The following is a 19203-nucleotide window of genomic DNA, read 5'->3' on the forward strand; positions in this document are numbered from 1 at the left end:
ATCCATGAGCAGTTGATATTTGCCTAGTTATTTAAGTCTCATTTTATTTGTGTGAGAAGTATTTTGTAATTGTTTTTAAAAAGTTTCTGAGTCTGCCTTGGCAGGTAGACTCCCAGGTATTTTATATTGTCTGAAGTTACTTTGAATGGAACTCTCCACTCTTAAAATAGATAGTGAGAGGCAGATCCAAGACTAAATTCTTAGCATGGACACCAGCTATCAAAACCCCCTCAGCATTCAGAGGCCGAGTAACTTACCTGACTCTGGTGAACCATAAAGAATATTGGAATAAAAATCAGGGACCCTGGGTTCTTATTCCTGGCTCTGTAATGAACTTGTATGACCTTAAGGAAATGTCTTTCTCCTTATTCTTTTCTTTCTCTGTAAAGTTATTGAACTAAATAGTCTGTGATCTCTTCCACCTCATAGAGCTTCTTGACTGTATGACTCTAAGTCTGGCCTCTCCATAAAGGAGCCTCAAAACTAGCCAGATTTTTTTTTTTTGTCTTTAAGGAAGCATTTTACTGAGCATAAGCCGATCCCACAAGTCCAGGCCCACCCATGGCATTGGCAGGTACAAGCATCTGATCATTCCAGCTGAGGTAAGCCCTGTTCTTTCTTAACTGAACTACTTGCTGGCAAAGAACCAAAAATCATAAATGCATGGAATGAGAAATATGCAAGCTGGATGGACCAACTGTGTAACTGTACAATTTACTTCTTCATTGTTTCTCAATGTTCTCATTTCTAAAATGAGAAGATTAGACTAGTTGGGTTTTTTTTTTTTTAGGTTTTTTGCAAGGCAAATGGGGTTAAGTGGCTTGCCCAAGGCCACACAGCTAGGTAATTATTAAGTGTCTGAGGCCCGATTTGAACTCAGGTACTCCTGACTCCAGGGTCAGTGCTCTATCCACTGCACCACCTAGCCACCCCTAGACCAGTTGTTTTTAAAAATCTTTTCTTCTCCCTTCCTGCCCATTTTGACATTCTGAAATAAAGTCCCTTTTGACTCTAATATTCTCTGATTTTCTGATGGTACATAAATGAGACTTAACATTTTATTGGTGGTCATGGGCTATCGATTCCAATTTATTAAGCACTTACTAAGTGAAGAACACCAAGCTAGGTGCTAGGTTTACAAAGATAAAAAAAGAAATGGTCCCCACTTTTTAGGGGTTTAATTCATAATCCTATAATTAGAGAATGACAAAGTTTGACTAGGTTGTAGGGAAATTGGAGAGAGGTTGAAGAGTAACGAGAGTATGAATGTTGGAAGGGAAAACCCGCAGGAGAAGATGAAAGGGTGTGGGTTCACTTGTGCATATGGAGGGGTTTGCTCTGGCAAGGAGAAAGTCTGCTTTAGTATGTGAGACACTTGTGAATAAGTCAGTTTACAGTTTACACGGCAGCAGCTTTAAGAGAAAAATATAAAAGGACTGTACAAGAACAAAAAGCCATGCATTTACAAAGTCAAATTTGGCCCATTTAATGAAATTCACTTTTAAGTGAAAGATGATTAGCTAGGAGCTTTGAAAGTCTGATTGAAACTTGAAATAAATAGGAGAGGGGGGCAGCTAGGTGGCGCAGTGGATAGAGCACCAGCCCCAGCGTCAGGGAGTTCAAATCGGGCCTCAGACACTTAATAATTACCTAGCTGTGTGGCCTTGGGTAAGCCACTTAACCCCATTTGCCTTGAAAAAAAAACCTAAAAAAAAAAGAAATATATAGGAGACAGGAGGCTGGAAGTTTGGGCTCTTTGAAGAACAGTCAGAAAACATCAGGGACCCAGAAACACTGGAGCTGTTTGAAGATACCAGCAGCAAGAGTAATTGACTGACAGAAATTTTTGGCTACTAGTCTTCATTGACTGAATGAAGACTGCAGTTCCAATTTATGCCCTTAATTATCATCTAGAACATAAAGGAGGTAAGCCTCTCAGAATTACATGCTTCCTTTTTCTGTTCCCTCTAATTTGAGAGGGAAAAGCAGAAAGAGGAAAGAGGTACTGCTTCTGCTTTGCTATTTAAAAAGAACTGACTAGATTCATTTGCTTTGCCCAGGACATCAATCTTGAATTATTTTGCTTATATCTGCACAATATAGCATCTAATCAAATGAAGAACTTGTTGGTCTGGTCTGTATAATCCAAATAAATCAGCCAAACTGATGAGTTTTATAGTTCTTTGGCTCAATTCTGAACTGCTATTCAGATAAAGTAATCAAATTTTCTAAATTCCCTTTTTTAAGTTGAAAGAGTTTGTATTTAAAGAGAAAAGTGAAGAGAATTTGTCTAGCTGCATATTTCTGAGGACCAACAGACAGATAGCAGAGTAGTAGGTTTTTTTTTTTGTTTTGTTTTGTTTTGTTTTTAGGTTTTTGCAAGGCAGATGGGGTTAAGTGGCTTGCCCAAGGCCACACAGCTAGGTAATTATTAAGTGTCTGAGACCGGATTTGAACCCAGGTACTCCTGACTCCAAGGCCGGTGCTTTATCCACTGTGCCACCTAGCTGCCCCAGAGTAGCAGTTTTGTGCCAAGATTTCTGAATATACCAATTAGCTCAAAGCCTGTAAACCAGAGTTTTTTTATTTCCTCCAAGCATATGAATTTTCCATACTCATGTGCTTCTCTGCCAGGTTCCTATAAATATGTGGCCATTCATCCCCATAGATAGAGTGCATTAGTAGGAGAATATGACCCAGGTTTATGTTTTGATTGTGATATAGTTTATAATTTATGGGATTGCTGGATCTGTGTTTACAATATTATTATTATTATTATTATTATTATTATTATTATTATCATTTCTCTTGCCTTATTGATAAATAAATGATTATGTTTGAAAATCTAAAATTGTCATTACCAGGAATATAAACTGAAATTCATAAACAGGGATTCAAGAACTTCCCATGATGAAGGTACTCTAGAACCCTGAGAGTTTGTATATAACTTTGTGATAATTAGTAATCCTTCTCAGAAGATCTAGACCTGCTATTGTGGGATCAGGTTAGAGTGAACATGCTAATTCTAAGTCTAAGTCCCTATATGAAGGTGATTCTGGGAGGGGGTGTTCTCAAGAGTCACTCCAGGTTTCCTAGAGCCCTACAGTGTAGGGATTGCTACACCTCTGTTGTTTCATTTAGTGCATTATAAGATTATGTATGGGGCGGCTAGGTGGCGTAGTGGATAAAGCACCGGCCTTGGAGTCAGGAGTACCTGGGTTCGAATCCGGTCTCAGACACTTAATAATTACCTAGCTGTGTGGCCTTGGGCAAGCCACTTAACCCCATTTGCCTTGCAAAAACCTTAAAAAAAAAAAAGATTATGTGATAATTGAATTGCTAATTTATTTTGTAAGAATTGTAAAGGTACCCCCAAATAAGAGATCCTCAGTGGCACTTTTGTCTTGTTGGAATAAATATATATTAACCTCCAAGTTTTGTCCTAATTTGGGGTACACCACAATCTGGCTCCAGCATACTTTTTCAGTCTTTTCTTACTCTAATTTTCCAACCCATTCTCCGTCAACCAGAAAAGGCTCTTCATTGTTTTCTAAGCACTCCTTGTCCAGAGAGGAATAGTCCAGTAAAATGGAGAGAGCCCTATACTTAGCATCAGACCTCGTGGAGAGGAATCCTTGTTTTATCTCAAGCTCTTATGTCCCTTCTCTGAGCTCAGTTTCCTCTTCTGTGAAATGAGGAAAAGAAATTGGCAATACTTACGCCACTGGGTTGTTGTAAGGAAAGCATCTTGTAAATCTTTTAAGTATTATGTTTGGGAGCTGTCATTATTACTCTTGTTACCTAGCCTTTCAAAGCCCAGCTTCAGTTCCTTGTATTCTCTTCCTTGTAATTCTTCAAGCTAAGCCAAGTTAACTAAATGCCAAGTTTGTAAAACAGGAAAGTTTCATTTTTCTATGGCTATGATCAAATGGTTTCTGAGGTTCTACAAATCTACATTATAAGGAACTTTTCAATTCTAATCTGACCTTACTAGTTTTGTGACCACAAGCAAGTCACTTAACCTCAGTTTCCTCAAATGGAAAATGCTGGTAATCCTGGTGCCTGCCTCCCATGGTAGTTATAAAGTTCAAATGAGATAATTTTTATAAAGCTCTTAGAACTGTGAGTCTGGCCCTATTAGGTGCTACATAAATATTAGCTGTTCTTATTGTTATTGTTATTATTATCCCATCCCTTTAAGATTTCACATGAATATCCTATGGTTCTGTAGTTTTTATCTTGGAATAGCATTATCTAATCTGAACTTTGGCTACCCCATTTTTATTTCCCAGTACTAGCATAGTCTATGCATGTATAATATGCATTCAGCTGTTTGTCAGATAATGATGATGATGTCTATTAATGTTTAAATTTATATAATATATATTTTACAAAGTAATGTATATATAAATTATCCCATTTCATCCTCAAATGTAAGGTAGTACTATCATCCCCATTTTACAGATGAAAAAGCTGAGGCTCTGAGAGTATTTTATTTGCCCATGGTCACATACTAGCAAGTGTCAGAGGCAGGATCTGAACCCCAATTCTTCCTGATTCCAAGACCAGAAATTAAGCTATGATGCATGTGTGACTGCTGCTGCTAATAAAGATAATAGTGCCAAGTTCAAAGGGGGAAACACAGTGCAGGACTTCTCACTGCTTTGGGAATTTTAGACTGAGAGCCCCTAATAAAAACCCAAGAATGTTTGGCCTCCTGCAGAGGAATCACATGACTAGGCTAGAAAACGGGACGTAGAGACTCGATTTCAGTGTCAGCTCATGTTATCTTGTACTTTAGTTATGGCCTCTTTTTGGTCCTGTCCCAGGGCTTGAGAACAAGACTCATGATTTCCAATCCCAGCAGGTTCCCTTCTCTTTATGAATTTTCCCTTGGCACCAAGTGTGCATACCAACCATACCCCTTAGAGATTTCAGCCACTTGGTGTTTAGTGTTGATGCACAGAAGGCTTCTGTCATATATGACACTTTTTGTCTGCTATACTATCTCCTGTGTTAGCTCTGGCAGTCAGGATCCTGTTAGCATCACTTTAAGGACCACAGGCAGAGAATAAGCATTCAAGAGGGGATTGGGGGGGGGGCAGATGCAGGGTAGGAGACAAGACATAGACACAGATCCATAATTCAAAATAGATTGTGAAAGTACAAGCAGACAAGTATGAACAAAGTCTTACAATGGTTTAGATGAAGGAAAGATCACTTTCATCTAGAAAATCAGGAAGGGAGGACCTTTTACCTAGAACTGGAAGGATGACATCTACCCTTTCTTCATCTCCAGGGTAGGGATAAGTAAGGTAGGATGGATAGGAACTGTGAAGAACCTGGAAGGGAAGGCCATTTCAAGTTGGAGGCAACCAAATAATCAAAGGAGCAGAGGTGGGAGCACAATTTGGCTGGAATATTAGGTTTGTGGAGGGCAATAATGAGAATCAACTAGAAATCTCTATTGAGATCAGATCATGCCTTGAAAAACTGAGAAATTTAGATATTATACATCCCAAAGTCATTGGGGAATTAGTGAAGGGACATGAGAATTAACAGCTGACCCTATATCACTTTAAAACTTAAAAAGCATTTATAAATACACTGTCTCATTTAAACCTTATTAACAACCCTGTGATATAAGTTTTAGAAGTATGGTATTGTATTGAATCTATTCCCAAATTACTAATGAGGAAAATGAGTCTCAGAAGTTGTGACTTAAGAGCCCTTACCCTTACAGCCTAGGAGTTATCCTCAATTTCTCCTATCCCCATATCTAATCTATTATCAAGGCCTATTGATTTCACCATTGCAACATCTTTCAACTATTCCCCTTCTTTCCTCTGACAGTGTCACACTCCCTGGTACAGGTCCTCATCACCTCATGCCTAAACTATTTCAGTAACCTAGTCTGGCCTGCTTCACATCTCTCTCCATTCCAATCCAGTTTCCATTCAGCCACCAAAATGATCTTCCTAAAGAACAGGTCTAACCATGTCAGTCTCCCTTCTCAATAAATTCCAGGGGCTCCCAATTACTTTCAGGATCAAAGACAGAATGCTCCATTTGGCACTGAGATCCCTTCATAACCTAGCCTCCTCCCACCTTCTTAGTTTTTTTCCTTCTTACTCCCTTCCACAGGTGCTCTTTGATCTAGTGACACTGGCACTGCTGCCCATTCCACAGACAAGACATTTCAACTCTCCTTCTCAGGCATTTCCCTGGCTGTCTCCACATCTGGAATGTTCTTCCTTCTCTTCTTAACCTTCTGACTTTCCTAGATTCCTCTAAGTTATAACTAAAATCCCATTTTTTCTTCCCTATTTTAATTACTTCCTCTTTATCAACTGTGCAGCTTGCTTGTAATGTATTTGTTTGTATGTTGTCTTCCCTCATTAGATTTTTGAGGGTATGGACTGTCTTTTGCTTCTTTTTGTATTCCTAGAACTTAACACAGTGCCTAGTACCTAATTGGCACTTAAAAAGGGTTTATTGATTGACTGACTGAAGGGTCATACTTCCTGTTATTGAAGAAATGATTTTTCAGAGTCATTTATATTTGATTTAAAAAAAACATATTTAGACTGAGAGAACTGGAAAGGGTCTTAGAACCTTCAGTATCAGAGATAAAGTGACATTTATTTTGAAATAATACCTATCATAATTGGCAATCAAATACTGATAACATTTATACACTTTTGCATTAGTTATAAGCAAATATTACTAATAATATTCTTGAAGAATGATTCATAATTCTCTTAACATTGAAATGTTTTTGCCTAATTTAACTTCATGCTTTGTGATGTCTGTCTCCCTCTGAAATGAGCTTCCTGTCTGTGGAGCTCTATATAGAGTGTGACTCTGAATTATAATCTCCCAAACACTAATTATAGAATCTTTATGTGCCTCATAGCTGTTTTCTATCCTGAAATATAATTTGAAATATATTATTATTGTTTAAGGTATAATTACCAGGTAAGTATATGCTTCAGATACCACTCAGGAACTAGTTTGTCTCCATGGCCAGAGTCTGTGAAGCTAAACCTAAAATGGGACTTATAGTCCCATGATGTATTGTTGTAGGATCATAAGTTACAGATCTAGAGCAAATAAGATTTCAGATGTCAGTTCTTTGAATACCCTTATTTTTCAGATGAAGAAACTGAGAGTCAGAGGTAGGGAAGGTACAAACTGGTCACATGGTTAACGAATGGCAGCAGTGGAGTGACAACACATAAAGAAATTCAACTACAGGACGGATGGAAAGGCTTGGAAGTCATAAGAGTTCAAGGCTCATGTGGATGTCAGGCTCAGAGGTCTTATGGTGCTTCAGCAATTCATATGGCAGTGCCTAGGCTCAGAGCACATCGTTACAGTAAAGCCTTAGGAGGAAATGGCAGGACAACTGATAAAGCCTGCTAGTCCTCATCATACCAGAAATACTGGAGTTGATGACTTCCTGCTTGTCTAAGTTGTGTGAACAACTTACTCTTGCCACCTGCCTCCTCCCCGCGGCACACCCCAGTTGACTTTGGAAGAAGGGAAAGTGTAAGCAAAGGCTAATGGAAGACAAGGACAAAGGGTGTCTCCCCTGATGTCTTCTAGCCTAGCCGTTAGGAATGGGAATGTTTGTAACCTTAATGAGGGAGTCAGGTCAGGAAGAGAGCAAGTGGCTGCCTGTGGTCCTTGGCATCAGCTTTCTCTCCTTTTTGAGATCATTCATTCATGCAATATTTATTAGGCTCAGTTATCAACCAATCAGCAGATAAGCATTTATTGAACATGTCCCATGTCTAGGTACTATCTTAAATAGCAAAGTGACTCTAGCAATGGATAGAGGTTGGGACTTGGAATCAGGAAGACCTGATTGTGAATCCTGTCCCTTCATCTCTGGCAGCCTCACTTTCCTCTTCTGTATAATGGTGATAATAATAATACTTGCCTCCCAGGATTTGTATAAGATTACTCAGTCAGTAGCTTATAAACTTTAAAGTACTGTATAAATCCTGTAGGCAAGAGAAAGCTAGTGGTGCAGTGGATAGAGCCCTGGACCTGAAGTCAGCAAGACCCAAGTTCAGATTCAGCCTCAGACATTTAGTAATTCTGGGGCCCTGGGACTAGTTACCTAATTCAGTTTACCTTAGTTTCCTTAACTATAAAAGCACCCACCTTGTAAACTGTATAGTGTTTAGCCCAGGGCCTGACCTGTAAATGCTATATAAATGCCAGTTATTATTCTCATCATTATCACAATCCTTATGAGATACAAATAAAATTTATGAAATAATTCCTTATTGTAAAAAAGCTTTCATTTTAACAGTTTATTCAGAATAAATCTAAATAAAATAAATGCAATGTAGGGTCATGTACACGCAAAGAGAAAAGAAATATTCAGGAGAAAAGGGTAATTAACTGTGAAATCCAGTAGGAAGGTCAAAGTTGAGAACTGAGAAAAACCCTCAGATGGAGCAGTTAAAAGAACATTGGTACCTTTAGATAGAGCAGTTCAGTTGATATAGGACTGCACTCATGTTATAAAAAAAAATGCAGTGTTGTTTGAGAGGAAAAGCTCTAGCAGTTGGGAGAGATCCTTCATGTATAAGGTGGTGATTTAACAGTCTTGAAGAAAGAGGCATCCTTGGAGTCCAGGCATAAGGATGGTCCATTGCAAAGTCAAGTGATATCTTTAGAGAGCAAAGTGCAGGAAGGGGAGTAATGTTCAGTAAGCCTGGAAAGATGGGGTAGGGCCAGTTTGGGAAGAGCTTTAAAGGCTGACCAGAGGAATTGAGAGTTCATCCTAGAGGGAAGAAGGAGTCCATGTAATTTATTGAATGGGGTAGTGACATGTTTAGGAAAAATCACTGACAATTGTCTGGAGGATGGACTGCATGGGGAGAGATCAAAGGCAAGAAGATCAGTCAGTGATCATCTATCCTGGAGGTGATGAGGAGTAGCACGTTGAGACAAGAGAATGGTTCAGATGTGAGAAGGTTGGATGAAGAAGTTGTTGTAGAGATTGAAATGGCAATATTTGACAACTGATTAGATAAACAGGTATAAGAGAGTGAGAAGTTGAGGACAGCACTCATGTTATAAATATGGAAGACTGGCAGGACGTTTGGAAGAGAGGAGTGTTTTGAAGGAAAGATAATGAATTTTGTTTGGGTAGGTTGATTTCTATTTTCTTTTTAATTTTATTTATTTAAGTAAATGGGGTTAAGTGACTTGTGCCCAAGGTCACACAGCTAGGCAATTATTAAGTGTCTGAGATCGTATTTGAACTCAGATCCTCCTGACTCCAGGGTCGGTGCTCTATCCACTGTGCCACCTAGCTGCCTCTGGGTATGTTGATTTCAATTATGTCTTCAGGACGTGAGGGAGAGACTGGTACTATATAAATGCATACACATATTTATTTTTGTTTGCAAGTATTTTGCCTTTATGGGTTCTTTGTATAGCTTTATGTATACATGTATATCTACACCTTTACATATCTTAAGTGTATATATCCCTATATTTTTAAACCTATATTTTTCCACATTAATTAAACTCATGGGAGCAAATTGCCATGAGGTTACCATGAGAGAAAAAGTAGAAGGTAAGGGAGCCTAGGACAAAACCTTGGAGAACATGTGTGAGCAAAGGAGAGGGAAATGGAATTGTCAGACAGGTAAGAAGAGCACTAGGGGAGAGTAGGGTCATGTACACGCAAAGAAAAAAGAAATATTCAGGAGAAAAGGGTAATTAACTGTGAAATCCAGTAGGAAGGTCAAAGTTGAGAACTGACAAAAACCCTCAGATGGAGCAGTTAAAAGAACATTGGTACCTTTCGATAGAGCAGTTCAGTTGATATAGGACTGCCTGTACCTCTAGGCTGCTGTTTCTGAATTGACCCTTCTTCCTTTGCTAACATCTATTCAAGGTATATTGATAGGAGGGAGAACAAGAGGACTGGGTATCTTGAGGGATATGGTTATTCTGATAACTTTTCTTTGGGATCTGTATTTTTTTGTTCCCTTATTGTCTTTCTCAATAGGGAAAGCCTTGTGTATCAGACTGTGTGATCACCCTAAGGTCTTAGGCACAAAAACTGAGCGTTGCCTCTTTTAGAGTCCCTGGCATAATATCTAAGGTAATAAGTGCAGAGTTAGTCAGGATGACACTTTGCCTCCATGTTACCACTTAGGCCATTTGGGGATATTCAATCAGTCTGACCCTCATGGTGGGAAAAATGCATGTGTATGTTTAGTACAATAGCCTTAATTTAATTCAGTGAACATTTTTTAAACACCAACTAGATTGAATTTTTTTGACTGTAGTAATTCATGAAAGGCTCTTTCTTAAAGGACTGCTACATTGGTGGAAAGAGGACCTCTACTGGTGAACTCATGAGTCTTTCAGGTATATGTAGAGTACTTTTGGTGAAGCAAATATTATGAACAAAAGTGCAAAGGTGGGAAGCCTAGAACAGGGATGATTATTTTCTGCCCTTGTCTTCACCTCAGTGAAGCAAAGATCTTTCTCTGTTTGTGGAGTCTCATTCCTCCCTTTCTGTGCTTAGGACTCTGCTTAGGACTCTATTGAACTAACTCCATGAAGCAATCCTTCCCTCACATCCCAGCTAGGAAAGCTGTTCTGCCTCAGAATATTGCATAGCACTTAGTCTGCTTCTCTCTAGTACATTTATCACAGAATACATGTTAGAGTTACCATTTGAATGTCTTATCCTCCTGCCAGACTATTAAGTTCCATAAAGGCAGAGACAACTGTATTTTATCTAAACTTCACAGTACAAGCAGAATGCTTATAAATGCTTGTTGAATGAATGTTGAATAAATATATGATCTTGGCCACCAGAGACCAAGAAGCCATTAACACATGCTCAAATAGCTATAATTGCAAAATAAGATGCCACGGTAGAAAAGAACAATCTATTACACAGCTGCTTGGGGGGGGGGTCAGGCATGTAAAAGACAAAATGCCTGGGAGACCCGAGGGGCAGAAAAGTTTATTCCCATATAAGGTAATGAGGGGTGGTTTCATGGTCAAGATGGCATTTGTGTTCAGTCTTTCTGAGGTTTAACAATTCAGGAGAGGAGATGGAAAGAAGAGGTCAGAAGATGTAAACACTGGGCTGGAGGGAAGGGATATATATGGGCAGTAGCAGGAAAAAGACATCTCTTCATTCCACAGACATTTATTAAGCACCTGCTGTGTGCAGAGCCTTCTGCTATTTGGAAGCCACAGAATTTAGTTAAGTGCATCCTGTAGCATTCTGCCCTAAATCAATAGTGTATTCTAGGTGCATACTGCTAAGGTTGGCATGAACTAATCTGTCCAGATGGACCTCAGCCATAGTGTTGCCAGCAGTGTTGAACCTTTTGGGTCTCGTGGCCAATGCTGCAGTCTATTTTCTGGCTTTGTTCTTTGGTGATGGTGGCACTTCAAAGATCCAGTGGCATTTCCCTGGCCTTTGTTAACATTTCTGCCTAATCCATGGAGCCTCCTTCTCCTCTTTACTGGAAAATCTCAGCAAGGACCCCCGACCAGGGACTTCAGCATTCTTCACAGCTCTTACTGCAGCATTGCCATTCTGGTGCAAAGTCTATTTGTTGATTCAGCCAGTGTAGAAATTTGCAGACTTGTCCAGTGCCAGTGCCTTTTTAGAATGGTGACATGATGTAGAGAACTAGAGTCAGAAACCTGAGAATGGATATAAACCATAAAGTTTTAGATAAAGGTGAAGTATTGTTTGTTAAGTATGATTTCCAAACATTGCCTTCTGTCCCACACTACAAATGCTAGCAAACCAGCTTCAAACCCCATTCATTTCTCAAAGCAGATGCTCTTGTCTTTGAGATTCTGGCATAATGCATTAGAAGAAGAGGAGGATGGGATTCAGCCCTAGGACACCTGGCTTTGCCACTAACCATTGTAGCATGATTTTAGGGAAATCTTTTAATTTTTTTTTTTTTTTTTTAGATTTTTCAAGGCAATGGGGTTAAGTGGCTTGCCCAAGGCCACACGGCTAGGTAATTTTTAAGTGTCTGAGGTCGCATTTGAACCCAGGTACTCCTGACTCCAAGGCCGGTGCTCTATTCACAGCACCACCTAGCCACCCCTTGAAATCTTCTAATTTCTCAGTAACTCATATTTCTCTTCCACAAAATGATGAGGTTCAAACTTAAAGATTTTATTTTTTTTTGTACTTAAAGATTTTATATGGGGTTTAAACTTCATGACTTTTAATGCCCCTTAAAGTTCTGAACATTTTATATTTTATTTTCTTAGCCCGCTTCCAACATTTATGTGCTATTTTCCATGTTTAAGGTCCTTCTCCACTCTGACTTTCTGGATCCTTACCCTATCCCTTCTTGAGAGGAAAGGTTATAAGTATATAAAGAAAAGTTGTTAGTAGGTTTGTGTGTGTGTGTGTGTGTGTGTGTGTGTGTGTGTGTGTGTGTGTGTGGTCATTTTTAAAAAATATATTTATGGATTAATTTTAATTGACTTTATTTTTATTTAAAATTAAAGTCATAAGTCATTTGAAAGGTCCATTATGTCACTACTGTGGGTTTTAGTATTATAGGATTAAGAACTGAAAGGGAGTTTTTAGGGCACCTAGTTCAGTTCTTTCCTCAGCAAAGACCCTAGCCTGTCATTGAACACTTATGGTCGAAGGGAAATTAGAGAATGTTAGTGAAGCCTGTGAACACCTTCTCAGAGTAATGTTTTTAAATGCATGAAAAAAAACAACATAGGATTTTTTTTAATTTACATTTTTATTTATTTGCAATTACTAAAATACTCTTATTGTAACATAATCCCCTCTCCCCCACAAAATTAAATCCTCATGAGAAAAAAAAGTGAAAGAAAGAGTAAAAGAAATGTGCTTCAGTTTGTGTTCGGATACCATCAGCTCTGTCTCTGGAGTGGATCACATTCTTTATCATAAATTCATCAGAGAAGTTACTTCGATATTTTCCCACAGTTGCTGTTGCTGATTGTAATTCCCTCCATCCATTCCTCATTAACATTTATTATTTTTCTCTCTCCTTTGACTCTGTCCCTCTTCAAAAATGTGCTGTGGGGCAGCTGAGTGATACAGCAGAGAGAGCACTGACCCTTTGGCCAGGAAGCCCCCAAGCCCACATCCTCCCCAGAGACCCAGCAATCACCCAGTCCCATGTGTCCTGGACAGGACACCCAATCCCACCACTTTGCAAAAAGGGAAAAAAAAAAGTGTTATATTTGACTATCCTCTCTCATGATCCCCTCCCCTCCCCCATCCCCTTTCTCTCCTTTTTCTTCTAGATTTCTATTATTGAGTATATGTATTGTTTCCTCCAGGAGCCATTTCTTTCTTTCTTTTTTTTTTAAGGATTTTGCAAGGCAAATGGAGTTAGTGACTTGCCCAAGGCCACAGAGCTAGATAAATATTACATATCTGAACTCAGGTACTCCTGACTCTAGGGCTGGTGCTCGATCTACTGCACCACCTAGCTGCCCCTTCCAAGCCATTTCTGATGATAATGAAGGTTCCTTCATTCTCCCTCACCTTCCCCCCCTTCCATACCATTGCAAAAACTATTTCTTGGCTCTTTTACATCAATATCTTAGTCTATTCTTCCTTTCCTTTTGTCTTAGTACACTTCTTTTTCACCCATTGATTCCATTTTCACAATATATTGTACCTTCAAATTCAGCTCCCTCCTGTGCCTTGTCTTTATATACTTCTTCTAAGTGCTCTATTAAATGAGAAGATTCTTTTAAGTATTATCAGTATCATCTTCCCATGCAGCAATATATGCAGTTTAACATCATTAAATCCCTCATAATTAACCCTTCTCACCCACCCTCTTTCTGCCTTTCTTGTTTCCCAATTTATGTTTCATCTCTCTTGATGTTTCCCTTGTCTTGAACTCTTTAAGTGACAGGATGATATATAAAGGCTGGGTTTTTTTTTTTTTCAGGTTTTTGCAAGGCAAATGGGGTTATGTGGGTTGCGCAAGGCCACACAGATAGGTAATTATTAAGTGTCTGAGGCCAGATTTGAACTCAGTTACTCCCAACTACAGGGCTGGTGCTCTATCTACTGCGCCACCTAGCCACCCCTCACCCACCTTCTTTTATGCTTTACCCGGGTCCTCTGCTTGAAGATCAAACTTTCGGTTCAGCTCTGGTCATTGAAGAGGAACATTTGAAATTCTCCTGTTTCATTGAAAGTCCATCTTTTCCCCTGGAAGATGATGTTCTGTTTTGCAGTGGTGGGTAGATACCAGAAGTTACCTAGGAGAGAGGCATCTTGTTCCAAGGAGGTGGAAAAACAAAACATAACAGTGTAGGGAACAGATGGAGAATGGAGTGAACCCAAAAGTCCAGTTTCAACCTCTCTAAAGGAAGATTTTGGCAGGATTTTGGCTTGGGGGGTGTTAGCATTAGTCAAGGTTTCAGTCTGCAGAAAAGATGAGATTAGAAGTGATCATCTTAACCTGGGAGGGGTATCTTGTTTTGTGGAGTTGAAAGAATATATATAGGGGAGATGGCATCTAAAATCCTCAGTTTGGCTTTTAAAGCCCTTCATAACCCTTTCCTATCTTAAGTCTTCCTAAACCTTAGGCCATCCTCTTCTACCCCCAAATATATTTTGATATATGATATTGTCCTCCTTGCTCTTCCTCCTACTGGACAATCTGTCTCAGTTCTCAACATTTTCACTGGCTTTCCCCATGACTAGAATGTTCTCCTTTATCATCTCCTTCCAGACTCCCTGACTTCCTTTCTAGCCTCAGCTAAAATCCCACCTTCTGCAAGAAATCTTTCCTGATTCTCCTTAATTCTAGAGTCTTCTTTTTTTGGGGCACATAATTGTTTGCATGTTATCTCTCCTATTAGATTTTGCATTCTTGAGAATTCACAGGGGCTATCTTATGTCTTTCTTTGTATCTTCAGTATCTTCAGTACTCACCACAGAGCCTGGATCATAGAATAAATGCCTAATGACTGACTGGCTGACCTTCCAGAGCTTGTACTCTCTGCTGATAAAGCCTTTGAGAGTCCAGAGTCACTTCCATGTTATGATGAAGAATCAGAGGAAAATGTAATTTTTTTTAAATTATTTTTTCTACTTCACTGTCACTTCCCAATGACTCCGCTCCCACCTCAAATATGTATAGTTCAGCAAAATAAATGTATACATTGACTTTCTGAAAACCTCTACCTCACTCTGTATCTTTATAATGCACCACACCAAGAGACAGGAGGTTTGCTTCTCTGTCTTCCAAACTCATGATTGGTGACTTCATGGATCAAATTTCTAAAGCCTTTCAGTATCATTTTCCTTTAACTTAATGCAGTCATTCTATAAACTATTCTGATTTTGTGCTTTGTTCTGTATCCATTCATATGTCTCCTCAAGTTTCTCTGAATTATTCTTGTCATTATTTCTTATAGGACAGTAAGATTGCAGTATATTCATTAATGACAGTTTTTCATCCATTCCCTACTTGATTGGTACCCACAATATTTTCATTTCTTTGTTCCCACAAAAAGTGCTGCTGTGTGTGTGTGTGTGTGTGTGTGTGTGTGTGTGTGTGTGTGTGTGTGTGTGTATTGGTATGTAAAAATGGGATCTTTTCCTCCAATCTTTCGTAGTATTTTGTTTTAATTCTAATTTATTTTTCTGAGATTCAGTGAGACATACTGAGGCATACTCAAGACTTGAAGAACTTATTATTCATCTTCACATACAGCCCTTTTAAAACAAACCAGTTGTCCTTTATTTTTATGTTTCCTTTTCCTCCTTTGTTGTCTTTGTGCCTTTGCTCACATTTTCCCCCATGTCTGAGGTGGAATCATCTCCTCTCCTTCCAAGGAATCTGTTGAAGAGCTTTCTTTCTTCAAGGCCCATTTCTTGTGTTCCTTCCTCCATGAAGCTTTTCTGATACCTCCATTGCTCACCTGAAATCCCATAGATAGATAGGTATTGATATCTATTTCTATACCTGGATAAATAGACATAGATTAGTTATATTCAATATATACTCATATAGCCCTTGCTTGAACTACTTTGTACTTATCTCATTTTCCTCTGTATCAGTGATTTGAATATTAGTCCTTCAGGGTTTGTATCATATCTATCTTTGTATTCTCATCACCTAATTCAGGGTCTTGCCTTCAGAATGTGGAATTTCTCCTTTTGATACCAAAATGACACAAGTAGACTTTTTTTTATCTGATGCCGAGGTATTTTCCTTTTCACTTTTCATTTGATTAAGCCCAAGAAGAAAATAGGGAAGACTGAGATAAAGCCAATTTCCCCTGGGACAGATTACAGTTATGGAGTGTTGAATGTTCACCTGACAGCTTATGATATGACCCTGGTGGAGAACTATGCCAAGTATGTTCACAAGCTTTGCAACAACTACGCCATTAAAGTAGAAGAAAGGTAGGTGCTGTGTGAGATGCCCTGTTGTGCCAGGTCAGCCCATAGTTTGTACTGGGAATGGATATAAAACCACAGATTTTCCTTCATAGGAGCTACCTAGGCAGTTATCCAAGTTATCCCTTGGTGACAAAAGATTCACAAATGTTAGCATTATATTTAGTTTTGATTAGGTCAGTTGATATTTGATCCGATGATTTTCTTTCACTTCATCTCATATCCAAGACTTTCCTGGCTTTAAGCCTTTGAATTTGTTCCCACAAACCTCTGATGATGATGATGATGATGATGATGATGATGATCATAGTGATGATCCTGTTGAGTTGATTTTGCAAAGTGCTTTTACATAAATCGTCACATTTGATCCTTCCTGTATATTTAGTTAATAGCTTAAGTGTTATTATTTTTTTTATCATGGTTAGGGAAACTTAGAGAGGTTTTCAATTGCCTTGACTACACTAGCAAGAGACTTCTGAAGTCCCTTCCAAACTCTGATTTACTAGCAACCTCTCTGGGCCTTTTTTTTCCTGTAAAATGAGAATCATAATGCTGTTATGTTGTTAGGAATGGCCTTTCAAAACTACAAAGAACTATGGGAATGGGAGTTATTAGTATTATCATTACATTATTCCAGTATGTAAACCAGGGTTAATTAAAGAAATGTATGCAATTATTATATGGCTACATAATTCTCTTGATGACTGAAACTGTTTCTGCAGCTATGCTCTGCCCACCAAGACCATGGAAGTATTGCAGATGCAGGAGCAAAGCAGCAAGATGGTCCTAGATTCAGTCCTTACCACCCATGAACGAGTGGTCCAGGTAAGCTTCTGGCATCATGCCATTTCTGGGACTCTATTCAGACCAGATGCTTAGAGAAGATAAAAACCATCTGATTCTTTTGAGGATTTTAATTCCAGTCTCCAGTAATGAGACATTGCAGATGCTTCTGGCTTTCCGAACCTATCCCACCTTCTTTTTTAAAAAAGCAACTGAAAACATTTTTATTGCTATCTTTGTTTTTATATTACCTACCTAGATTTCTCTTCTCACCTCCTTCCTGAGATCCATCCTTTATAACAATTATTTTCTGATGAGGAATAAGAGAAAAAACTTCAAAACTGATCAACATATTGAAACAATGTGTGATAGGCAATGTTTATACTCAAGACCTCCCTTCCCCTACCTCCACAGAATATGAGGGGAAGATATCTTCTCATAGATTTTCTTTGCAGCTAAACTTTATCTTTATTATTTCCAAATAGTTTTATTTTTCTATGTGGTTGTATTCTTGTCACTGTTATAGCTTATACATACGTATATTTCCCTAGTTCTACTTACTTCACTTTGCATCATTTCACATAAGTTTTTAATGTGCTTTTCTGAGTTTATCCTGTCAGTCATATTTTACAGAACAATAATGTTCCATTACATTCAAGTACTACAGTTTATTTACATTTCCCCAATCAGTCAGCATCCTCTTTGGTTCCAGTTTTCTGCTACCAAAAACACTGCTGTCAGTATTTTGTGAATATGGAGCCTTTCATTTTGACAGTGCCCTCCTTGGCGTATGTACACCAGGCAGTATAATTGCTGGGGCAAATAGAAAGGACATTTTAGGCACTTCATTTGTGTCATTCCATCTTACTTTCCAGAATGGTTGTGCCAATTCACAGCTCCTCCAGCAATGCATTAGTTGCCTTGACTTCCCACAATCCCTAAAATATTGACTATTCCTATCTTTTGGCACACATTGAAAAATACAAGCTACTCAGCCTGGCATTTGAAATCATCCACAATCTGGGTCTGAACTACTTTTCTAGACTTAATTCATATTCCCCTCAGATTCCTTACATTTCAATCAAACTAGATTTCTACTGTTTACTAATCATCCTGATACTAAACATGAATGTCGTCCAAGGCTCTGGCCTGGCCCTCTTCTCTTTTCCCTCTCTATCTTTTCTCTTGGTAATTGCATCAGCTTCCATGAATTAAATTATTATCTTTGTGCACATGATTCTCTAATTTATTTATTGAGCTGTAACCTCTCTACCTATCTCTCATCTTATATCTCTACCCACTTATTAGTTATTTCAAACTGTATGGCCCATAAACATTTTATTTTAGGCTTTTCCAAGGCAAATGGGGTTAAGTGGCTTGCCCAAGGCCACACGGCTGGGTAATTATTAAGTGTCTGAAACCAGATTTGAACCTAGGTACTCCTGACTCCAGGGCCAGTGCTTTATCTACTGTGCCACCTAGCCACCCATGCCCATAAACATCTTGAATTCAACATGTTTGTAAAACTTGAAGTCATTATCCTTATCCCCCAAACCCTTCTGTCTTCCAAACCTTACTATTACTATTGAGGATGCTATATTCTTCCCAGTCACCCACATTCACAACCTAGGGTGTTATCCTCAACTCTTCATTCTCACCTCCATATACAGTCAGTGACAAAGATCTGCCATTTCAATCTTCACAAATTCTTTTGTTTATCTCCTTCTGTCCTGGAACCACCTGGTGCAGACCTTCATCTTATGCCTAGACTATTGCAGTGGCCTGCTGGTTGGTCTCCCTGCCCCAAGTGTCTACTCACTCCAGCCCATCTTCCACTCAGCTGATAACATGATCTTCCTAAAAGCAGGTCTGATTATGTCATTCCTTTCTACCTTTCTTCTCTTATTATACTTTACTCTTTTCCATGTACTCTATGATCCATTGAAACCAGCCTCTTTGCTGTTCCTCCCATAAGA

The 19203-nt window shown here is 38.8% G+C and overlaps 1 protein-coding gene across 1 annotated transcript in view; it reads left to right on the forward strand.

The window, feature by feature from the left end:
- The window catches only part of MRPL48 (mitochondrial ribosomal protein L48), a 65337-nt gene that overhangs the window by 36574 nt on the left and 9560 nt on the right, over positions 1 to 19203 (forward strand). The window contains exons 4-6 of the mRNA XM_074216849.1: positions 514 to 602; positions 16281 to 16450; positions 17167 to 17269. Coding sequence (XP_074072950.1) covers positions 514 to 602; positions 16281 to 16450; positions 17167 to 17269 — 362 coding nt within the window. The remainder of the gene's footprint in view (positions 1 to 513; positions 603 to 16280; positions 16451 to 17166; positions 17270 to 19203) is intronic.

The sequence above is a fragment of the Macrotis lagotis genome, chromosome 1, assembly GCF_037893015.1.
Source record: "Macrotis lagotis isolate mMagLag1 chromosome 1, bilby.v1.9.chrom.fasta, whole genome shotgun sequence".
In the NCBI taxonomy this organism is placed as follows: domain Eukaryota; kingdom Metazoa; phylum Chordata; class Mammalia; order Peramelemorphia; family Peramelidae; genus Macrotis; species Macrotis lagotis.